This window comes from Choloepus didactylus, chromosome 8, assembly GCF_015220235.1.
Source record: "Choloepus didactylus isolate mChoDid1 chromosome 8, mChoDid1.pri, whole genome shotgun sequence".
Lineage (NCBI taxonomy): Eukaryota > Metazoa > Chordata > Mammalia > Pilosa > Megalonychidae > Choloepus > Choloepus didactylus.
In genome coordinates this window covers 61,172,170-61,191,553 of record NC_051314.1, presented here as the reverse complement: position 1 = coordinate 61,191,553, position 19,384 = coordinate 61,172,170, and the positions used below count along the sequence as shown (strand labels likewise).

At 41.2% G+C, this 19,384-nt stretch overlaps 1 protein-coding gene across 4 annotated transcripts in view; it reads left to right on the top strand.

The window, feature by feature from the left end:
* MYRFL (myelin regulatory factor like) overlaps positions 1-19,384 on the top strand; it is a 117,534-nt gene that overhangs the window by 34,876 nt on the left and 63,274 nt on the right. For all 4 annotated transcript variants that reach the window (XM_037848077.1, XM_037848076.1, XM_037848078.1 and 1 more), the window contains 8 exons: positions 800-867; positions 967-1,225; positions 1,983-2,074; positions 7,969-8,119; positions 9,690-9,885; positions 12,538-12,614; positions 13,769-13,879; positions 15,568-15,658. In XM_037848077.1, the coding sequence (XP_037704005.1) occupies positions 800-867; positions 967-1,225; positions 1,983-2,074; positions 7,969-8,119; positions 9,690-9,885; positions 12,538-12,614; positions 13,769-13,879; positions 15,568-15,658 (1,045 nt within the window). The remainder of the gene's footprint in view (positions 1-799; positions 868-966; positions 1,226-1,982; positions 2,075-7,968; positions 8,120-9,689; positions 9,886-12,537; positions 12,615-13,768; positions 13,880-15,567; positions 15,659-19,384) is intronic.

Genomic DNA, 19,384 nt, shown 5'->3' with positions numbered 1-19,384 from the left:
CTTATTCTCCAAGTGAGAGACTCAAGTGGTGGTGGTGGGACTGTGATGCTTATGTATGGCTTTTACTTAGAACAACAGAGTTTCTGAGTTTTAAGAGAACTTGTAGGTCTTTTGGGGCTCTAGTTTCACACTTTTTAAGTTATGGTACTCATTGTTTTCTTTTCTTTTTAAGTGAAATTTTATTGGCACCTAAATATATAAAACAGAAACTTTAAAATTTTTCTAAGCATTAAAAAATTCTTCTTTCATAAAGCCCCTGGAGCTTCTTCCAAGAACTTTGGGATTTCCCCAGAGAAAAGATGTAAAACTACTGCTTTAGCATTATTATTTTATATTGCCTTAGTCCAAATAGCATGTGCAACATGTTTTGAGAATGTTAAGAAGCAATACTATATTAATTAAATTGTATTGAGCACTCACCATGTTTGGGGCATGAAGTTATGGGCTTTACACACATTATCTCATTTAATTCTCATAACAATGCTATGAGGTAGGTGTAATAATTATTCCTATTTTGTAGATGAGAAAACTGAGCCCTGGAAAGGTTAACTACTTGTTCATGGATAGACAGCTAGGAAGTGGAAGAGCTGGGAATCAAACCCAGGTCTGCCTCATTCAAAGGCTGCTCAATCTCGATATGACCCTGATCATGGTCTAATGGCTTTTGGCCCCTTTGGAGCACCTGATAACCATCACTGTGGGTGCTGTACACTGGGTCCTGCCTCCTGTTCATGACAAAAATTATAATGATGAAATACCTTTTTTTTAAGAAAAAGCAACACATGTCTCTGATCCCCAGGCAACGTCAGCTACCAGATACCCCACCCTATTCTGCATCAGACCCATGCTCTCCTCCACAGGTCAAAGGTGAGTGAGACCCACCTTCAGCACATGTTGCATTGTAACTAGCCTTGGACTCTGGGTGGTGAGCAAGAGAGAGACGTGTCTCACTTGTTGCTCCCCCAGGTACATGCTGCCGACCTCTGAGACCTACAGCTGGGAAGACTCCAGCTCCCTTTCTCCACTCTGCAGCTGCTCCTGGGACGGTGCCTTCACAGCTGCCCCAGAGTACACCTGAAATGAGCAACTCCGGCCATACCCGTGGCGGCTTTCCCAACTGCTACCCAAACATCAATCACCCTGTGGCTGCCCTGGACCAATCTGTGTCCTCCCATCTGGGGATACCTTGTTCTCACCATCAGCAGCCTCTGTGCCACAGCCCTGGGTAAGGAAAATGAAGGACCACAGCCGAAAGCCTCAGAGCAGTCAGGCACCCCCTCTCCTCCCCGGGCAGGGACAGTCGAGGGAATGAGCTGCGGAAACCTCCAGGAGATGGCAGTGTTGAGACACGTGTCACACATGACAAGGACCCAGGGCTCTTGACTTCAGACAATCTTTTAATTAAAAACCCTCTAAACCCAAGGTCCTCATTCAATGAAAAGTTAAAATGTCAGAAATATATAGGGAGATTTTGGATGATGGAAGAAGCACTATTTATGCAGCCTCAGCTAGAGTACTTAAGGGAATTTGTGAATGAGCATGCAGAAAAGAAATCTGTTGATTAAGCATTATCTAATATTCTTTTCTTCTCTCTTCCCTCACCCCAACTTTTTATCCCTTTAATTCATCCTTCTGGAACTAGAGGAAGGCAAAAAGAGTAAAAGACATCAAAAATTGTAGTAAAGTTCCATGTGAAAAAAATATCCAGGTGTCAAATATATACCAATATTTTGTCTATATCTTCTCTGTCCCAATGAGTCCTCTGCCTTTGAAAATGTTGTCAGTTTAATTTTCAAGTAGGTGAATTCCAGATCCAATGGATAGAGGAAAACTAAGTTTCAGACTAGCAGGGCTCAAGGAACCTCAACTAATTGGAATTCGACGTAGGGCAGAGAGCAGAGACCTGGAAAATTAAATATGATTTCACGCAACATGGAGAGCTAAAGAGAATTCTAACCTTCATTTTGGTTTCTTGATTTTAGAGCTGCATTGCCATCCACCAAGAAGAGAAAGCACACAGAGTTGCCGGAAGACTTTGGGGACTGCCACGTGTGGGCACCCCACTCCAAACCAAGTGAGCAAACCCAGGGCAATGAACAGTTGGTGCCCTCGCAGCCTTTGCCATTAAATCAAGGCTTTTCACTGGCCTTTGAGCAGCCATACAAAATTATTTTCTTTCTCATAGAAGAGCTATGATAGGCACTGGGAATTTGTATCTTCTCTCTTGACATAATGTCTTGTGCAGAGTGTTCGGTGGGATCATACAGGAGCACCCAGGAAGGGACATATTTCTCTTTCTCTGGAGGAGGAGGTGAAATGCCACTCATTTCATTTCAACAGCAACTTGTCTCAGGGGACCCAGGCCTGGGCAGCACCTTCCAGAGCCTGCTGCTACACCCTTTGCTTTTAGGGCAATACTTCTACACTTTAATGTGCACAGGAGTAACAGTGGGATCTTGTTAAAATACAGACTCTGATTCAATAAATCTGAGGTGGGGTCTGAGATTCCCCATTTCTAATAAGCTCCCAAGTGATGCTGATGCTGCTGCTTCATAGAAGGTGCTCTGAGAAGCAAGACTCCAGAGGATTTCTCCAGTAGGGCGGGAAGGCAGAAAGCCAAGTTTCCTAGCGGTTACTTCGAATCAGCACCTTCCCAGTAGATCTTTGAAGTTTTGAAAAATCATTTTAGAAGTCTTTCATCAGAATCATCTGAGGCCTAAGTGGTCAGCCTGCTTTGCCCTTTGTCTTTGTCTTATGTAACATGTGACACATCACGTTTTGAGCTTAGAAACACTATCAACTTGAGAACGAATTGGTTTTATGGAATCTGAAGCCTTGAACTTTAGAATTTTCAGAGTAATTGCTATGGCATTTACAAGGAAAAAAGGTAATACCCCAGGCAAATTCTATTGTAAATACTCAAATATAGGCAGTGTGAACAGTGCCCCAAGTTTGGGGTAGCAAGTCATATCTCTTCCACCCCACCATGTGTCAGGTTAGTAAGAGTTCCCTCTTGGGGCTCCCCCTCCCACTACTGTCCTCAAACTCCCGAAGTTTACACTGCTCTGAAAGGAGATGCATGTGGCTTTCTAATCCAGGTGGTGAAAGATGTGATCTACCCACACAGATAGATGCCTTTGCTTTCCAGAGCTGCACAGTAAGAGCTGGTCCTCTCGGAGATGCCTGGCCTGCTCCAGCATGGGCTGTGGGGAATGATGGCTTCACCCCCTCGGCCAAGTCCCACACATTGCCATCCCCGGGAGTGCCACGTCAGTGTTGCTCTGGGCATCCAGTCCCTGTATAAACTGAGCCTCTGTCTGCCTTCTCTCCTTTTACATGACTCCACATGGCCCACAGTTGCACAACTCTTCTTTTTCAACCCTAGAAACACAAAATGCTAATTAAAGTTTGCTTTCCTGGTAATATAGAGCTCATAATCCATCTTTCCATGTGAGGTTACCCTAATTTCTTCCTGACATCCACCCAGCAACTTCATCATGATTCTCAAACACAAAAGGCTGAGTAAATTCCCAGCCAGATGAGAGAGCCTTCTGTTCGCTCTCCTACAAATGCACCAACTCACTGAGGGATACTGGGCAAGTCCCCCAAAGCCACCAAGAGTTTCCTCATCAAACCAGATTGCTGTTCAAATCATCCTGGCTATTACAGTGTTAAAGCTCCATCCTTTGATTGTTTTCTGTTGCCTATCCCCAAAGAGGGCATTGATTTTTCTCCAGAAAATAGCCATGAAAAAGTAACTGAAATATCCTGACAGATAGGAAATCCTGAATCCCTTGTTTAAGTTCTGTTCAAAAATCACTGAAAAGCTGGTTAAAGATAATTAGTTCAAGACAACAGTTACAGAATGAAAATGAGCAGATGCCAAAGGTCAAAAAAAGAAAAGGCAAAAACTTAGTTAATCCAAATTCCATATTTTGATTATAGTTTATATTTTTTTAGCAAAAGTTTTCTAGTGGATAACTTCAATTTGCAGAGGCAGAGAATTTTCATAAAGGTCCTGGGGAAATGGTACATTGGTAGATGAAGGAGGAGCTTTTGTCATTCTTGTAGGCAGGAGTAGGAGTGCTGATTTTGATGACAGATGTTTTAAATCAATCAGTAAGGCTTTTCTGATGGCCTTCTACCAAGCAGTATACTTTGGCCAAGTGTTCCAAGATCCCCCCCCATTTAAATAGGACTCACAATATAGAATTACTGCATCATAGTAGGGGCAGATGTAAATTCTTGTTTAGAGAGGAAGCAGCTGGTGGCAGGCTCCTGCTTGCTGGTTCCTGGCCCCACATGGTCTGAAATTCAAATACAAAAGGGTTTTCCAGCCTCAGAGTGTGGCCTTTGGCTCACAATGAGAGGTGCAACAGCTGAATTCAGATTGTAGGGTCAGAAAAAGTGCCTGTCTCATCTTTCCAGCAATTAGAGACTTTCCAAGTCTTACTTTTCTTATGAATCTTATGGTTCAAGTGGGAATCATAATTTCTAGTTCATCCATCACCAACGTTTTTATAAAGTAATGTACAAGAACGTATTTTGAAAGGTATTCTCGGGCAAGTAGTTTGCTGTTTTCACACTTCTGCTTCTTTCTGCTGTTAGATTTTCTCAAGAAATCTTCAGTATAGCATGAAGGGAAGAACAAGGTTTTAATCCCATCTCTTCCACTTAACACTGTAACACTGGGTAAATTATTTCAGGACTTTGAACTTCAGATTCCACATTTGCCAAATGAGATTAAGAATTCTTACCTGCTAATCACTTTAGAAATCTGTTTGACAGCTTCTACTAAAATGTGTCCTATGACCCAGAGATTTAGCCCTTAGGAATATACCTACAGAAATGTATACATTTACCCACCAAAAGACGTGCATGAAAATGTCCATAGAAGAATTACTTAACATAACCCAAAACTGAAAATAACCCAAATGACCATCAATGGCAGGATAAATTGTGGTATATTTATACAATGCAGTGCTGAACAGCAATGAAAAGTACAAATCACTACCATTTGCCACTATAATGAATGAATCTGATAAACATAATGTTGAGCAAAAGAAACCCAGCGCCCAGGAATATATGCCATATGATTCCATTTCCGTAGACTCCTCTACAGTGTTGGATTTCAGGAGTCTATTTACTCTTGGGCAGGAGGAGGGAGTCATAATTGGAAGGAGGCATGAGGGTGTCTTCTGGGTTGCTGAAAGTGTCTTATTTCTTGATCTAGTTGATAGTTACACATTCAAATTCATATTATAAAAATTATCAAGCTGTGTTCTCATGATTGGTGCACTTTTTTTTTCATGTACTTCATCTTTCAATTAAAAAAAGGTTACTGAAAAAAGGATCCTTACCATAAAGGTGATTTAAGGAGTTCATGAGATATATAAAATGTCTAGGACAGTGCCTATAGTACAGAAAGCACTCAGGAGTAGCAGATAGTATTATTAGTATTCATGATAATTTTTAAGTCCCAACACTGGGTTCAGGTTTGTATCTGGCATTCAGTGTGGGCCTGGGGTCCTGGATTCTGGTACCTGGGATCTCACCAGCTGAAATCCAGCTCCCAGGGTAGCCTCAGCTACATCACTCCTGTTGAAGGGGCTGCTGCTGTACCCTTGCTGCTATTATGGGAAAGGGCAGGAAATGAAGTTGTCCTTGAGGACAATGCCTCCTGCCCACTGCTGATCCACCCCATCAGCATCTAGAGGGGTGGGGCTTCCTTCCCTCCCACTTCCACCCCCCACTCCACCATTCTGCAGGCACACTGAACTTGCTCTCACACTTGAGTGGGAAGAGCCTGAGTTAGACTGGCATTCAGTCAGGCACATTATATGAATTATCTCACATTAGATAGAGTTGCCTTGGAGGCCAAGAACAGAATTATTTGCCCAGACTTCTTAGGAATAACTGAGCCACCTGAGCTGAAACAAGTACACAGGATAATGACAATGCCGCTAACAACAACTAAAGGCAACACTCTCTAAACTCTCACTGATGGCAGACACTGTGCTGAAGGCTTTATACACATTGCTCACTGAATCCTTTCAACAACCCTGGGAGGAATCATATATTGTTATGCCCATTCTGCAGATGAGGAAACTGAAGTTCAGAGAGCTTGAATTATTTTCCACAGATTGTACAGCCGTTGAGTGCAGAGTTGCAATTCAAATCCAAGGCCTTTTAATTCCAGACTCCAAGCCCTTGACCCTTCCTTTAATAACTCTTTCAATTGTAGGCAAGAAGAAGGAAAAATGGAAGAACTGTTTTCCCCCTTTCTCTGCATTTGGTATAAGCAGGAGAACCATGGAAGAGGGTTTTTTGTTTTTTGTTTTTGAGGAGCTTTTAGGCTAGGCAGCTTTTGGAAAGATGGGGGAAGAAAGAGCTCCTTGCATTGCCCACCTCTGTTACTCTAAGCTGTGAAATAATCTTTTGGGATTTTGAGAAGAGTTTCCAAAAAGGGTGTGTTACAAAGCCCCCCAAAAAGATGTTTTGCTTAGGTGATGTGTGATAGAGATACCCCAAGAAAAATGCATTTTCTATGACTTTAGGGATGAAGAGCAACCTGAAAAGTTTTATTATTTATTTATTTTAGGAAGTTCTCAATGTAACTATGAAGAAAGGAAAGGTTAGATGAGTAAGAGAAAACCCAGCCCTTTTTTTTCAGGCATTTTTCAATCTGCGGGCTAAGTATATACTCCATAGAAGCCAATGGCATATTTCTGCATTGTTGCTTACAGCCTGCGTCTGGTCTTACAAACTGCCACTATTTCCCTTTCAATTCTGATGTCAGGCATGAGTGATGAGAGAGCAGTTAAAAGAAAAAGGAAACACCAAACATACCAATAGCATTTTGCATAAGAACTGCCTTAGGTTGAATTGTACAGTTTGGGAGCCATACTCAAGTCAAACAACTTCCAAGGATTATACAAAAATAGTAGGTTGTACATGTGAAATTGCCCTTGTTTGGGTAATTTTGACCTACAAAAGTGGCAATTTCATATGGTTGATATTACATACTAACAAGATCTTCTCTGTTACTTTATCTTGGTTTTAGCTTCTGAAAGTGCTTTCGCTTCTATTATCTCATTTTCTCTGCTTGTGTAATGTGGTAAGATGGGCAGGACATGGGTTTTTCATTTCTATTTTGCAGATGATAGAAGTAGACAATACTAAGTAAATAAATATTGAAGTTCAAAAAACTAGTTGTACCATTGATTCTTGGTGCCACAAGGGACCCCTAAACAAATTATGTGTTGGTCGCAATTAAAAATCAAAAATGAAAAGCAAAAAACATCAAACTACCTTAAGCCTAAAAAGGGGGGCTCTGTAAGCAAGGAGTTTAGGGTTGGTTCCCAGAACTCAGATCATATCATTAGGACCGGGGTACCCTCCATTCTTAACTCTGCCTTCTGCTGTGCTGGCTTCATTCCCAGACAGGCTTTTCCCTCATGGTCTCTAAATGGTGCCAACAGAGCTTGGAGGTGTATCTCACAAGTTCAGATCCAGTGGAAAAGAGTGAGCATCTTTGAACCTCCATTCCCTGAAGTCTGAGATTCACTCTGCTCGGATTGGATTAGGCTGTGTCCACACTGCTGCACTTACTAGTGCAAGTACTAAATGCTGCACTTCACCCAAACCTAGGGTCACCTACCTGCCTGGAGCTGGCAGTGGACTTTCATCGGAACCACTGGAAGTGAAGAGACACTATGGCAGGAAGTAGAATAGATAGATACTGGGAGGCCCAGCCAGCATTTTAGGAACACTGAGCCCAAGCTGCTGTTGCTCTTTTTACAGATGAGGACGCAAGGCTAGCAGCATGCCTCCTGCCCCTAATACTGGGCATCGTTCCATGTTAACCATATGTAAATACATGGCCTATCCATTAATTCTTTGCATCAGTTTGTGAGTCTAAGTAAAAGGTACTGGCAGAGAAGATCTAACCCACCAATTTCATTGCAGTGACAAGTAGGAGTTATGGCAGTGAAGTACAGGACCAGGACAGTGAGGGTCAGTGTGTGATGCCTGCGGACCACTGCTCTCCTGCTCTCAAGTGGCAGCCTTACCAAAGCGCTCCCTGGCACAGCTTGTTAAACAGTCATTATGAAAAACTGTAAGTGGCCTTTGGAATGCGTTGGGGTGGGCTGGAGAGTGAGGGGAGCAAGGCAGTGCTATTCTCAGGACTAAATCCAAGTATTTGGGCTTTGATGCCAGTCTTGATCAAATGCTATGGGTAAATGAGAAGGTGTTTGTCTCACTGCTTATACTTTGCATCCTAAATAGTAAATAGGCTTCTGGCCTAGCGGAATCCAGCCTTGTAATTCAACTCATTATAATTTACCCACTAAATGATGGACGGAGAGGGTATCTTTCTGGAATCATATGCCCACTTTAAGCTAAAAGCTGGCAAATGGAGATTTTGCAAATCACTATCATTTAATCCTGTAATTAATTTACAATTCATAGAAAAATTTTTTGGGTCACATTGAATTGTTAGCCAGTGAACATCCTCAGCATCAGTGCTGCAAATCAGTACCCTCAAGTTCATTGTCAATATACCCTGCAGCTTAACTTGTTAAAAACATGAACACTGTCTTCCCAGGAGACCCATTAATATTTTGTCTCTGAATTAGAGGAAAATTTAGAAACTCTATGTTCATTATAATGGCAGCCATCCAAATTGAAATCCCAGGATGCAAAGAACCACATAGTAGAGAGTTAGCACAAGCCCTGTGTGCTGCCCTCCACCACCTTTGGTCTGGGAAGAAGCCTCTTCCCTAAGGAAGAACCCACACTTAGGAAACTTGATGAATTCAAATCATTTTCCGTACCTACAATGTGTAAGGGGAAAACTCACCGAAGAAATTTTCAACTTTTACATTCTTTTCTCTAGTTAATAAGCGTTAGGCATTTAATATATTTTCTTTTTATTAACATTTAAAAAGTATTTAATTAAATATGCAATACTCAAAACATTGCTATTGAAAATGATTCAACTATAGGATTAAAGCAAAAGTCTGGTTAGCCACCCCACCACCATCTCATTCCTTTCTGCAGAAGTAACCACTAGAGTAGGTTTTCAGTGCTACTAGCAGATAGGGAAGATAAAAAGAAAATGACCTAGCTGTAGTGAAAACAGATTTTCAATAAGTAGTCTGACTGGCTCTGGTTAACCTTACCTGTTCCTGATCATTCTGACCAGTCTGCTTTTATGTTTGCCGACCAGAAGACTAGGTATTCAGTCATCTGAGCGATTATTTGAGTGTGGTGTCGCTGATTAAATTTAGCTACTTTTTTTAGAAGGAAGAAAGAGATTAATTCTATCCCAGATATTTCACAAGCCTGAGTAAGGCAGTGACTTCCCAACTCCTAGCCTATGTTTTTCTGTTGTATTACGTTTTTCTAGAAAGCACAAAGGGCAAAGGCAGTCTGAGGAAACAATGCTTCCATTTGGCAAGAATTGCTCTTCTTCCCTCTGGGAAGATAAAAAGCAGGAGCCAGCTGTGTTTTGAAATACCATTTTCATTTCCTCAGTAAAAATTCAAGAAAGTTGATTGATTAAATATAGCAAAAGGCATTTTCCACAATGCATTTTCTTGAAATGTTTACAATCAATATCGTTAATGAAAGAAAATGTGTAGAAACTATTCGTACAACTGGTTTCCTGTTTTCTCTTTTCGTAGCCCTGATGTAGGCTATCGAGTTGTCACAGACAAAGGATTTAATTTTTCACCAGCAGATGAAGCTTTTGTTTGCCAAAAGAAGAACCATTTTCAGATAACCATCCATATCCAGGTTTGGGGAAGTCCAAAATTTGTCAAAACCCAAATGGACCTGAAGCCAATAGAAACATTTTACTTGAAAGCTTTTGGAGTTAAGGTAAGTTTCTTATTCAATTTAATTCAGTCAACATTTAACAAGTATTCTGGTGTCTATTGCTGCATAACAAATTATCCCTAAATTTAGTGACTTAAAACAATAACAATCATTTATTTGGGTCACAAATCTGCAAATTATTCAGGGCTTGGCTATGATAGCTCATCCAGTTCATGAGGCATCGGCTGGGGCAGCCCATGTGGGACTGGGGCCACTTCCAAGAAGGCTCTTTCACATGGCTGGCAAGTTTGTGTTGGCCATTGGCTATGGCTTAGATGGGGCTGTAGCTGGGCGCCTTGGCTCCTCTCCATGTGGCCTGTCTGTGGTACAGCTTGTGCTTCGTCGCTGCATAGTGGATGGTTTCTAGGAACAAGAGCTCTAAGATTTAGGAAGTGGAAGGTGCTCATTTCATAAGACTGGACTCAGACACGGGCACAGTATCACTTTAGTCACAGAAACCACCCAGATTCAAGGGGAGGGGACATAGATGCCATCTCTCCATAAAAGGAGAGTCAAAGAATTCGAGGGCATTTTTAGTATGCCACATTAAGACTTACTAAAAAATATAGTGTAATATATTTGGATATAACATGTTTTTATTATTAATATCATTCCTTTTCATTAACTGTGCTACTTGATGCTACTTGGGATTAGAATAACTTTGTAAATAAGAATGGTTATTTCTTGATTCAAATAAAAATTTTTTCATAGGAAGAGGTCAGTGATTTTTCAGAGACTTTAAAATGTTGGATAAAGATGTTGAAGTAGTAGTCAAGACTTGACTAATTTTTTATAATCCTGATTTTTTCCTGATAAGCCCTTCTCTTCATAAAACTATTTTTTACTTATTTCCAACCACCTCATAAAAATGCATTCCTTTCCAGATTTAGGCTTTCAGGTGGCAATGGTGGAAGGGAGGCAACAAAGTATGGTATAATGATTTCTTTCCCTATAGCCAGAGATATTTCACTTTCTTGATGTGGTTCTGCACTTAACCAGCAATACGATCCTGAACAAATCCTTTAACTTCTTTAGCATTTAGTTTTCTTACCTGTAAAGTGAACAAGTAAAGCTAGATAATCTCTAAGATCCCCTTCAGCTCTTAAATGCTATTCATTTTTAGTGCTTCCAAGAAAATATTATCACTATAGTTGAGGAAGAAAGGCAGCATTCATTCAAAAAATGAGTATTGAGAACCTATTGGTGCCCATACTGTGGCAGTCACTCAACAACCCGTATGTGAAACGGGCAAGGGGAGCAGCACAGAGCGAGCAAAGTGTTGTTGCATTTCCTGGTTCCCACTGCTGACAGAGCCCTGGGGAAGACCTGGGGAGACTGAGGCCCAGTCACATTGCACAATTCATCCCAGGTGGTAAACGGTAGAGCTGGGTTTAGAACACAGGTAGTCTGGTTTCTGAGTGGTTCATTTATTAAATGATATCTCATATCCAGCTCCTTCTTGTGAGAAACACCCATTGGCTGCATATTTTGTTTGGGTGTTATATCTGATCTTAGGCAGAGTCTCCTAAAAGTGGGCTGTCCTCTGAACTCATTAGCTGCCCTAGCTCCAAACTGAGCTCTTCAACAAAACCCAAAACAACAAACACACAAAAACCACAAAAGATATTTTCTGATTATGGAAGTGATATGAATCCATTGTGAAAATCTTGGAACATAATGGAAAAGTATGAAAAAAGTAAAATTTATTTATTTTGGTGTCTTACTGACTATACTATTTGGTAGCCTAATTTTTCATGTTTTTTTTCTGTTATTAAAATTAATCTCATATTATTAATATTATATTATATTATTAAAGACTCTATATAAAATACAATTTACAAAGATGATACAGTTTTACATTGTATGGATGTGTCATATCAATTCCCGTATTCTTGGAAATTGTATTTCCAATTTTTCATAATTGTTAATAACACTGTAGTGAACATCCGTATGCATGCATCTTTGCATGAAGATAAATTCCAAAAGCAGATATGATATAAACATCATTCAAGCATCTGATGTAGGTTGCCCATCTTCTTTCCAGAAAGATTGTTACAATGTGAACACTCACAAGCAGTATTTGACAGTCCTGGTTTGTCAGTGTCACTGAATAAAAAGAAGAGTTTGTTATTAAGAAGAGAATAATTGTCTCACTCCCTATATATTTTATTTAGTTAGTTTATCATTATTTCTTCATCTTAAAATGTAAGCTAGGTTTTGTTAATTTTGTTCATTTTTTATCCCCAATGCCTAGAGCTCTGTCTGGTGCATAGTAGGCACTCAATAAGTATTTATAGGATGAATGAATGAATGAATGAATGGATGCTTTGTGCTGTCTTGCTCTTGTTTTTGCTCCTGATATTTCAATCATCTTCCAGCCCACATTGCCTACTTGAAATGCTCTGCTGTCATGTGTTTTCATTGTTTAATGTCACAGGTATTTATTTCTTTTCTCACCAATAGCACACTGCATTAAATCAGGGGCTATGGTCTTATATGTCCTTTCACTGACCCATCCCTCCTGCCCAGTGCCTAGGATGGTGCCTTGGAAAATTTTTCAAGTACTTGAACATTCTTTATTAATGAACATTTAAAATTAATAAGTTAATTAATTTATTAGGTAATTTATTTTTATTTTTTTATTGTTCTATACAGGTAGAAGCCACCAATCAAATAATTGCTATTGAACAGTCCCAAGCAGACAGAAGCAAAAGGATTTTCAATCCTGTTAAGTAAGAGTTTCTGAATTCCTATTGCCCAATTTATCTTGCTTATTTAAAATGACACCCACTATAGAAACTAAATTAAAAACAATACCTTATGAACACACACCTATCAACAAAAATGAAATTGGTAAAATGCATTGAAGTAATTACAAAACAATTATTTATAAAAAGTTCTTTTTAAAATCACCATTATTTTAATAATCGTTTATTACAACAACCTTGCTAACCACCTTACTACCAATTTTGGTTCCTTGAGAGATTATTGGTGGATTTTTCTTTTACTTTTTTATTTAAATCAGCACAAGGCTGATTGAATTAATTTCAAGGTTCTGGATCCCTACTGTGCTGACAATTTATATTTCCTTATTTTTTAAAGCTACATTGATAGATTGCTGAATGGGTCCCAAGATGGAAAACCGACATAACTGGGACTATCCAATATGGGGTCCAAAGCTAGAGTTCTTCCTGCAGAATGACTTGGACTGGAGTTTGCTTTTTGACTGATTGGTAGGGGGCAAGGTGGAGCTGAAACATCTCACTGTTTTTACCCTGAGTCAGTTCTATTTGCACTGAGAAGAAGCTGGTCCTACTGTTGGCCCAGACCGGGCAGTAGCTCTACCACCGCTCAGGCGGATGCCCCTTTCCACAAACACAGCCTGAGCTCACCTGGGACTTCCGGTTCTTCCTTGTCAGGGCAGACTGTGGGTGGTCTCCCTTAGGAGGAAGCTGCCTCCCACAGCCAAGCTAGGAGAGGACAAGTATGTGAAGAGGGTTTAAAGATGCTCACCTGGGGAAACTCCTTCAGTTAGGAGATGAGGGCTATGGCAGAGAGGCATAAAAGAAATATGTCTTTTCTCCCCCACGTGGGCGTAGAAGAAGCCATTTGTGGTATATGGAGCCCACAGTCCTTATGAGTCAGAAACTCCAGGCTTGAGCTTCTGCTGGATGAGCATTTCTTACCATTCAAGGGTTATCCTGTGGCCTTCCTTGGAAGCCATTCTGGACCATGCTGTGGATAGCTGACTAATAATCAGCTGGAATGAATTGTCTTCAGCATGGTGCAGTGAGCTGGGGACTGAACCTGCTTGAGAATGGCTTAGACATGATCAAAGACACTGTGTTCTCTTACAGTCTCTTGGTATTTCTGCTGTTTGTTTTAGAGTTGACCTTCTGGCCGACCAGGTCACCAAAGTTACGCTTGGAAGATTACACTTCAGCGAAACCACAGCAAATAACATGAGAAAGAAGGGAAAACCAAATCCTGATCAGAGGTACTGACATCGCTTTGTACTCTCAGTGTGGCGGTTAGTTCGCGTGACTGAGCAGTGCCCTGAGGCCCCTCAGATCCTCTTGGCCCCACCATCCGGCAAACTGGGCCCCCCTCAGCCACTTCCCTCTCCTCTCTCTGTCACTTTATTAACATATTACATTTGCCATTAGACACCTTTCTTCTTTCATCCTCACTCCCCACCAGGCCCACTATCCTGCCGAGCCCTAAACTTGCTTGCTTTGCTTTTCTCCGTGGTTCTCCAGAGTTGCCATATATTTATGTCTCCTTGTTGCTTGAGGGCTGAGGATTGACTGTATCTCACAAAGCTGTGCCAGTCATATTGCTCTGAGTCCTGGAGGTCGTCTATAGCCACTTTGATTAAAACAGAAAATACATTTGCGCTAATGATTTAGACTTGTAGTTCTCAAAGGGTGGCACCCAGAGCAGCATCACTGGCATCACCTGGGAACTTGTTAGAAATGCAGGCTCTCTGGCCTCACTCCAGACTTGCTGAATCAAAACTTCTGGGGGGTGGGGCTCAGCAATTTGTCTTTTAACAAGTGCTCTGGATAATTCTGATACACACTCACATTTGAGAATCTTGGTTTAGAACAGGTTTTGGAGTTGGGCAGAATTGAGTTTGAATATTTAATTCTGCCATTTACCAGCTGGCTGGTTGACCTTGAACATGTTACTTAACCTGTCTGAGAATCATTTTCTTATTCTATAAAACAGAGGCTATAATGATATACTACTTACTTCAATAGGGTTGTGAGGATTGAAATGAAATAAGGCAAAGTACTTAGCTTGGTGTGTGACACATTTTGGGCACTCAAAAGATGGTTGCTAATAATAATGATGATGATAATTGTTACTATTATTGATTTACTTTAGAGAGAAGGGGGAACTCATATTCCTGAAGGGACTGGAGAATCTATAGAGTGTTACAGAGAAGGTTGGCAGAGCTTTTCTCATGAAGTTCTTAAAGCAAAAGCTTCTCTGATAGGGAAAGTTTTTGTTTTGAATTTCAAGAGATGGTCTAATCTTAAAATTCTTCTTGTCAAGGGAACATGGGGAGAAGCAATTGAAATAATAGAGATGAAATTACCTTGGAAGCAAATGGAGGGGAGGGTTCAGGTCTTGGCTGAAGTCCTGACCTGAGGAGGTGAAGGGTGCAGGATACTTGGCAGGAAGCAGGTTGGGATGGGCAGGATCTACTGTGGTCTGGCAAAACTTCAGGCCTAGGACATGCAGCTTGGGGACTTTGGATGAATGGATACCTAAGGCAATTTCCTGCAGTGTGTGTGTTTGTGAGCAGTGCTGTGCTGAAGGCCAAGGAATGCAAGAGGGAGAGAGAGGCATGCCCCAAGTCAGCCCATGAGCTGAGCCCAGACTCCTATCAGATGCCTCCCCAGTGAGGGCTGCATTCCTGGTGCTTTGGGGCCTGCAGAACTGTTTGCAAATACCTCAAACTGGGCAAAGGGCCAACCCACAAAAATAGGGAGAGAACCAACTTCTTTCTCATTTCACGGGAGGGCCAACTTAGAGAAGAAGAGAAAAGGCAACCTTTAAATACACAAACCCTTCTAGGTAAATTCACTCTGGAATAACTGTTGGGTGGCATTTGATTGCACAAATGATATGTCTGTTCCCTGATGTGTTTGCATTGCTCTGCTGTTTCTGAATTAGATATTTCATGTTGGTTGTTGGACTCTATGCTGCTAACCAAGACCAGGTCTATCTGTTGGCTGCCCACATCTCCGAAAGGATCATTGTAAGGGTAAGCTTTAGTTCTTTAATTTTTCTAAGGGTAAGCTTTAGGTCTTTAATTTTTCTCCCTGTAGGTAGAATTTGTATTTTAAAGAGCATGCTTGAAGTATGCTATTTCTCAGTGATAATGATGAGAGTAATAGCAGATCCCATTATTTTAGTATTGCATGATGGTTCTCACCCAGAAGTGACTGATATTTGGCAATGTCTGGAAATATTTTTGGTTTTCACAAGTGAGGGGAGCAGGCACTGGCATGCAGTGGATAGAGGCCAGGGATGCTGGTAAATACCCTAAAACACACAGAACAGCCCCACAACAAAGAATTATCCCTCCAAAATGTCAACAGTGACAAGATTGAGAAACCCTGGTTTTACACCATATTTTAAGAGCCGGACTAAATTTCTACATAGCATCATTTCATTCTTTACACTTATGGGAACTGAGACTCAAGAGGCTGAGTAACTCATATATGATCACACCACTCATAAATTTTGGAACCTGAATTATAACCCAGTTCTCTCTGATCTCAAGGCCCATGGGGTGGGGAAGATGGCAAGAAGGCATTTTCATGCCCCAACATGGTTGGTGACCCCAGGACCATCTGGGACATTGCCTAGCACATAGTAATGGCTTGGCACATTTTGCTGAATAAATGATTGGTCACAGCTGTGGACCAGAGCCTTGGCAGCCACAGAGGCATAAAGTTGCTGTCAGCTACAGCTGCAGCTGTGTGAGGTCAGGTTGGCCACCGTTGAGAATGCCAGGGGCATGAGGTAACAGGTAACCACAGGTTCTGATGGCCCAAGGAGCGGCTGTGTTGTTGTGGTCTTTGAAATGATACTTGGAGGACATGCCAACTCCAACTGGGAAAACTGTTTGTTATGGGCATGCCCAGGTATGTGGCTGTTAACCTGAGGCCCTGGGAAGAAGTTCTGCCTGTTAGGGGAGGTGGAGTCTTGCCACTTTCCACTGCTTTCCTGGAGCTATTCAGAAACAAAGGGGCCTCAGTGTAATTCTTGCAGTCTATTAAAAATAATAGGCCACCTCTTAGTGGAAATCCTTAAACTACATCTCAGTGTTTTAATGGAAGTGAAGTAATGATGGAAATGAGGTAAAACACTTCTATGTTTAGATGTCCCAGGGTGACGGCAGGGCTATGAGCCTGGAGGGTATATGCCCCAGGCTGCATTTTTATGGGGTGTAATATAACCAGTGGCAAATGAACCTCCTCTGGGGCAAAAGGAGGTGCAGCTTTCTCCTTTGTTTTCAGCCAATCCCAAAGCTGCTGAGTCCATCCTTCAGTAGGGTTCAGTGCTATCTTGGACATCTCATCTGATGCACACTGAAGTTGCTTTGCTTCACTAACAAATTTGATTTAAAGTCAAGTCTGAAAACCCAGGTTTTGTTGATTTCTGATTTCTAATAGGAAGAAATAAAGAGAGACAATGCCATTCTATTCTGAGTTAGCATAGATTAGATATGATGAAAATTTCTGCCCTGAGCTGTGTAACTCAGGCCTGAATTAGGCAATTTGCTAGTCACCTGCATGCTTTGAGTAATTTACCTGGTGACAAGGTCTTTCCTGCTGGTGGCTCCTACAAATCTAAGCTATAACTGTTGAACAAATATACACAAAAATACTAGAGGGGCCTCTACTCTTTAGCATTCTGTTTGCCAGAACTGTGTGATAATCAACCCTTCCTTGTATCTAAAGCATGATGATAATTTAGCGCATCAGAATGATTTTGAGGAGTTGAAAGATTCTGAAGTTCATATTCAGTATGAATACTAAAAAAACTAAGTTATTTTCAGTATAGATTTTGCTGTCATGTTATTCACTAAGTTCTTGTTTTCTAAAAATTGATTATATTCCAGATTTGGTAGCTTTCTCCTAGCCAGAGTTTTTGGCTAAGGAGAATACCCTATTCTACTGGTGTTCTGGGAAAGATAAAGATCACCTAACAACAACAGTGAGAAGAAGAATAATCATAATAACACTGACCCTTCCCTGCCAACTTGAAGTATCTCTTTGATAATTATTTCATTCTAACCTCAAAACACAGATGTGAAAATGAATGCGGACTTTTGAGTCTATGTAATTGTTTAAGGTTGAAACCAACCAAGAGAAAAACTGAATTTAAGAAATGGCATTGTTTGAATCAGTGAGCTTTAGAAATGTCCACAGAACATGTCCGGTGCCCCTGAGATTCCAGAGACACTACACAGGTATATGTATTATGGATTTGGCCGAGGACAGACCAGCCTATATTTTACAAAAGAGCCAGATATGGCCTCTTAGGCCATGTCCTGCTTCTGCCAGTTTCAGCCCCAGAATGAATGATGGGAAGAAAAATTTGACAATTAAAGATGTTACGACATCTGACCCACATTAAATGGAGTACTGCAAACCGCATTTCACAAATTCCAATTTATTTTGTGGACTAAGAACTCAGTCCTCCAAATAGCAGAGGTTATTAGATGAGTTGCAGGCTTTCAGGAGGCCAAATTTGTCAGAATTATCCTTGGAGAGAGAATGGTGGGCAGGACTCAGGAACTGTTTATCTGAGTTGTCAATCCAAGTAGCTAAGGAAGTGTATTATGGTCCTGTAGTGTAAATTGACCAATTTAATGGAAATTAAGGTTTACTCCAGAGAACAGACTACTTCCCAGGTCTTTGTTTTTGGGAGCAATCCCCAGTGGAGTTCTTTCCAATCCCCTAGTTAATTACTAGGCTTTACGTTAGCTCCACCTTCCTTCTTAAACACATAATTAAACCTGGTTTGGAGTGCTGTGATACGAGGGGGAGGGTTGATTTCTTTTGTCCGCCCTTCAAAGACACTCTACGGTTTCCTCCTTTAGAAACCTAATAAATTATTCCAGTTTCTTTTCCAGAAGAATAGAAATAGGCGTGTCCCCAAGAACTCCTCTTTAACTCCGCTGCTCTGCCAGGAGGAGGTAAACTCTCAGGCAAGAGGGAAAGACAATAGAAGAACTGCAGTTGCAAGCCTGGCAAAAGTGTTAGAGTAGAGCTCTCCCAGGTACCATCTCCCTTTTCACCGGCTCTTCGCTGTTTCTGACTGCAACCACCCACCATCCAACCCCCACCTCTTCTGGAATTCAGATAAATTTTTACTTACTCAAAGGAGTCAGTTTGTGGAGCACTGCCTGTATCACCTGTAGATGAGATGCAGCAGAGGCTTCTGTCTGCTATGGAAGGGGTAGCTCAGGACCAGAAATATGTAGCATGAAGGAGTGGTCCTCAAACATTATTGTGCCTAAGAATCTCCTGGAGAGTTTGTTAAAATACACATTTTTGGGCCCTAGCCACAGTTTTTGATTCAGTACCTCTGGGATGCCCAAGAATACACAGTTCTAACAAACTTCCAGGTGATGCTGATGCTGCTGATTGGTGGGCCACTTTGCGTAGTTCTGCCAGAGCTCTCAGGCCCATTTTCTGTAGCCTTTCAGAAAAGTTTGAAATATTGATTTCCTCAGAGCAGCACAAGCTTTCCTAATATGCTCTTGAGCTGCTGCTTTAGAAGTCCAATATTCAAGCAAAGACATTCCAGCTTTCCATTCCAAGCTTAAACAGAGTAGGCCCCAAATTACTACTAATGCTGTTTCATATTCCAAGTACCTGCAGGGGCGCCATATACATTGTCTTCTTTGTGAATGGATCTCCCCTGGAATCCAGGGGCGTTGCTGAGGGGAGCAGATTAAGTGATTATAGGTTGC